General features: G+C 49.2%; 1 protein-coding gene across 5 annotated transcripts in view; it reads left to right on the top strand.

The window, feature by feature from the left end:
• ANP32E (acidic nuclear phosphoprotein 32 family member E) overlaps window positions 1-2,780 on the top strand; it is a 27,852-nt gene that overhangs the window by 7,874 nt on the left and 17,198 nt on the right. Inside the window, exon 1 of one of the 5 annotated variants that reach the window (XM_015558718.1) lies at window positions 2,098-2,506. The exons of 1 other annotated variant lie outside the window; for it this stretch is intronic. In XM_015558718.1, the coding sequence (XP_015414204.1) occupies window positions 2,453-2,506 (54 nt within the window). In that variant the 5' untranslated portion in view covers window positions 2,098-2,452. Of the gene's footprint in view, window positions 1-2,097; window positions 2,507-2,780 lie in introns of those variants that run through there. 3 more of the 5 variants (XM_015558716.1, XM_015558717.1, XM_006755630.2) reach the window with 3 other exon arrangements.

Below are 2,780 nucleotides of genomic sequence, written 5' to 3'. Positions count from 1 at the left end.
AGACGAGAGAGACAGAAACATCAATGATGAGAGAGAATCCATTGCTCAGCTACCTCCTGCAAGCCCCACACTGGGGATCAAGTCTGCAACCCGGGCATATGCCCTGACGGGAAATTGAACCGTGACTGCCCGATTCCTGGTTCATAGGCCGACACCCAACCACCAAGCCATGCTGGCCAGGCTATTTTTATTGATTTTTAGAGAGAGAGGAAGGAAGGGCGAGATAGAAACACCGGCAATCTTTGTGGTGGGGCAGGATCTCAGGGAAAGCATAGGAAAAATGCTCAACATCACTAAAAATCAGAGAGATCCAAATTAAAATAAAAATGAGGTACCACCTTATACCTGCCAGAATGGCTACCATTAACAAGCAACAATAACTGGTGAGGATGTGGAGAAAAAGGACCCCTAGGCCGAATCCGGTTTGGCTCAGTGGATAGAGGGTCGGCCTGCGGACTGAAAGGTCCCAGGTTCGATTCCGGTCGGGGGCATGTGCCTGGGCTGCGGGCACATCCCCAGTGGGAGGTGTGCAGGAGGCAGCTGATCGATGTTTCTCTCTCATCGATGTTTCTAACTATCTCTCTCCCTTCCTCTCTGTAAAAAAATCAATAAAATATATTTTTTAAAAAATAAAGTTTATGGAGGTATAAATTACACACAGTAAAATCCACCCTTTTTAGTGTATAGTTCTATGAATTTTGACAAGTGCATACAATTGTGTGACACCATCATAATCAAGATGTAGAGCAGTTCATCACCCCTGACACCCTCCCTGCCATAATTCCTTTGTGCCCCTTCACAGTCAACTGCTCTTCCCACACTCATCCTTTGGTCACTACTGATCTGTTTTCTGACCCTATAATTTTGCCCTTTCCAGAAAGTCTATGTATTATATTGTACTGTATGTGGTCCTTTTTGTTATTGTTAATTCTCACCTGAGGATATTTTTAAAAGTATTTATTTTTTTTAATTTAAAATTTTTAAAAAAATATTTTTATTGATTTCAGAGAAGACGAGAGAGACAGAAACATCAATGATGAGAGAGAATCCATTGCTCAGCTACCTCCTGCAAGCCCCACACTGGGGATCAAGTCTGCAACCCGGGCATATGCCCTGACGGGAAATTGAACCGTGACTGCCCGATTCCTGGTTCATAGGCCGACACCCAACCACCAAGCCATGCTGGCCAGGCTATTTTTATTGATTTTTAGAGAGAGAGGAAGGAAGGGTGAGATAGAAACACCGGCAATCTTTGTGGTGGGGCAGGATCTCAGGGAATTATCAGGGTGACGCCAGCAGAATTTGTCAGGCGCAATCATGGTGGAAGTTAAAATACCATTTTTTAATATGGTATTTTAAAACCAATATATTTTTATTGATTTCAGAGAGGCAGGGAGAGGGAGAGAGAAACATCAATGATGAGAGAAACTCATTGATCGCAGCCTCCTGTACGCTCCCCACTGGGGATCCAGCCCCCAACCCAGGCATGTGCCCTTGACCCGAATTGAACCCGAGGACCCTTCAGTCCGCAGGCTGATGATTTATCCACTGAGCAAAACCGGCTAGGACGAAAATACCATTTTTATCCCGCCTCCGGTTCTGCACCAGAAGCCTGACCCAGCAGGGCAGTGCCAGGAAGGCATGCTTTTTATGTGATGTGCGTGCATGTTGCTGTGCACCTTGCCTACAAAGCAGGAGCTGTGCTTTCAAATCGCCAAGAACCAGTGCGTGCTGTGTGGTGAATACCCAATCTCGCAACTTGGGCACGGATGCTTTCCTTCTCCCTTTAACACTAAGGACAGAAAGAAAACAAAACAAAACAAAACACCCAAACAAACCCAGCAAGCAGCAGAATCGCCCGAGAGCCTGGAGAAAGCGCGCCAATCACACAAAGAAAAGTAGGGGGGCTAGTGGGATTCAAAATCATTTCCCAGGACGAACACCCTCCTGGACCTATCGGAGTTAACTGCGCGCTTGGTGGTAGCTAATAGACACGGCTTGGCTGGTTCGGGCCCGCCCCCGAGGCTGATAGACATTTGTGCTGTCCAATGGAAGAGTGCGATGTTGAAGCATTAACCAATGCACTCGGGAGGTGGGTGGAGTGTGGGCCAGGGGGTTGGCGGTGTCGTGTCATGGAGGCTCAGTCTCTCAGCAGCCATTGAAGGGGAAGGAACTGCGGGTGTGTGTATGTGTGTGCGCGCGTGTGTGCATGTGAGTGCGCGCGCGAGTGTGTGGACAAGGAGGTGCTGGCAGCCGAGTTAGAGTCCCAACTCCTTGGACTCCATTGGCCATTCTCTTCTTTCTCCCCCACACCTATCTGCTGGTGGTGGGCGTTTATATTTGCGTTTCTTTTCATTCATTTCCAAATCTTTTACAATTTGAGGGTTGGGGGCAGTGGGGAAGGCAGGGCCGGGTAACGGAGGAGAGGAGGAGCAGAGAGCAGGAGGAGGACATGGAGATGAAGACGAGGATTAACCAGGAGTTGAGGAACCGAGCCCCGGAGGAGGTGAGATGACTCAGCCCCCTCCCCTTCCCCACCAGCCAGTGTTCCGAGGATCGGGTTTCGGGGGGGCCCGGGTGGGTGCGCGGGGAAGGGTCATGAATTAACCCCAACCCCAGGAAATATTCAATTTGAAGTTTAAATCATTCATATCTTTTACTTAAAATGGCGAAGGGTGTAAGTTTCTAGGGGCGTTTTTGTGTGTGCCTGGGGGCTTAGTCCCCTTCTCCTTCCCGGCGTCCTGGCCGCGTGGGGGCGGGAAGCCGGGTGTCGCGGGCCG

Source organism: Myotis davidii, unplaced genomic scaffold (genome assembly GCF_000327345.1).
Source record: "Myotis davidii unplaced genomic scaffold, ASM32734v1 scaffold653, whole genome shotgun sequence".
In the NCBI taxonomy this organism is placed as follows: domain Eukaryota; kingdom Metazoa; phylum Chordata; class Mammalia; order Chiroptera; family Vespertilionidae; genus Myotis; species Myotis davidii.
Note: the sequence above shows the minus strand (reverse complement) of the source record. Positions and strands in the feature narration are given on the sequence as shown.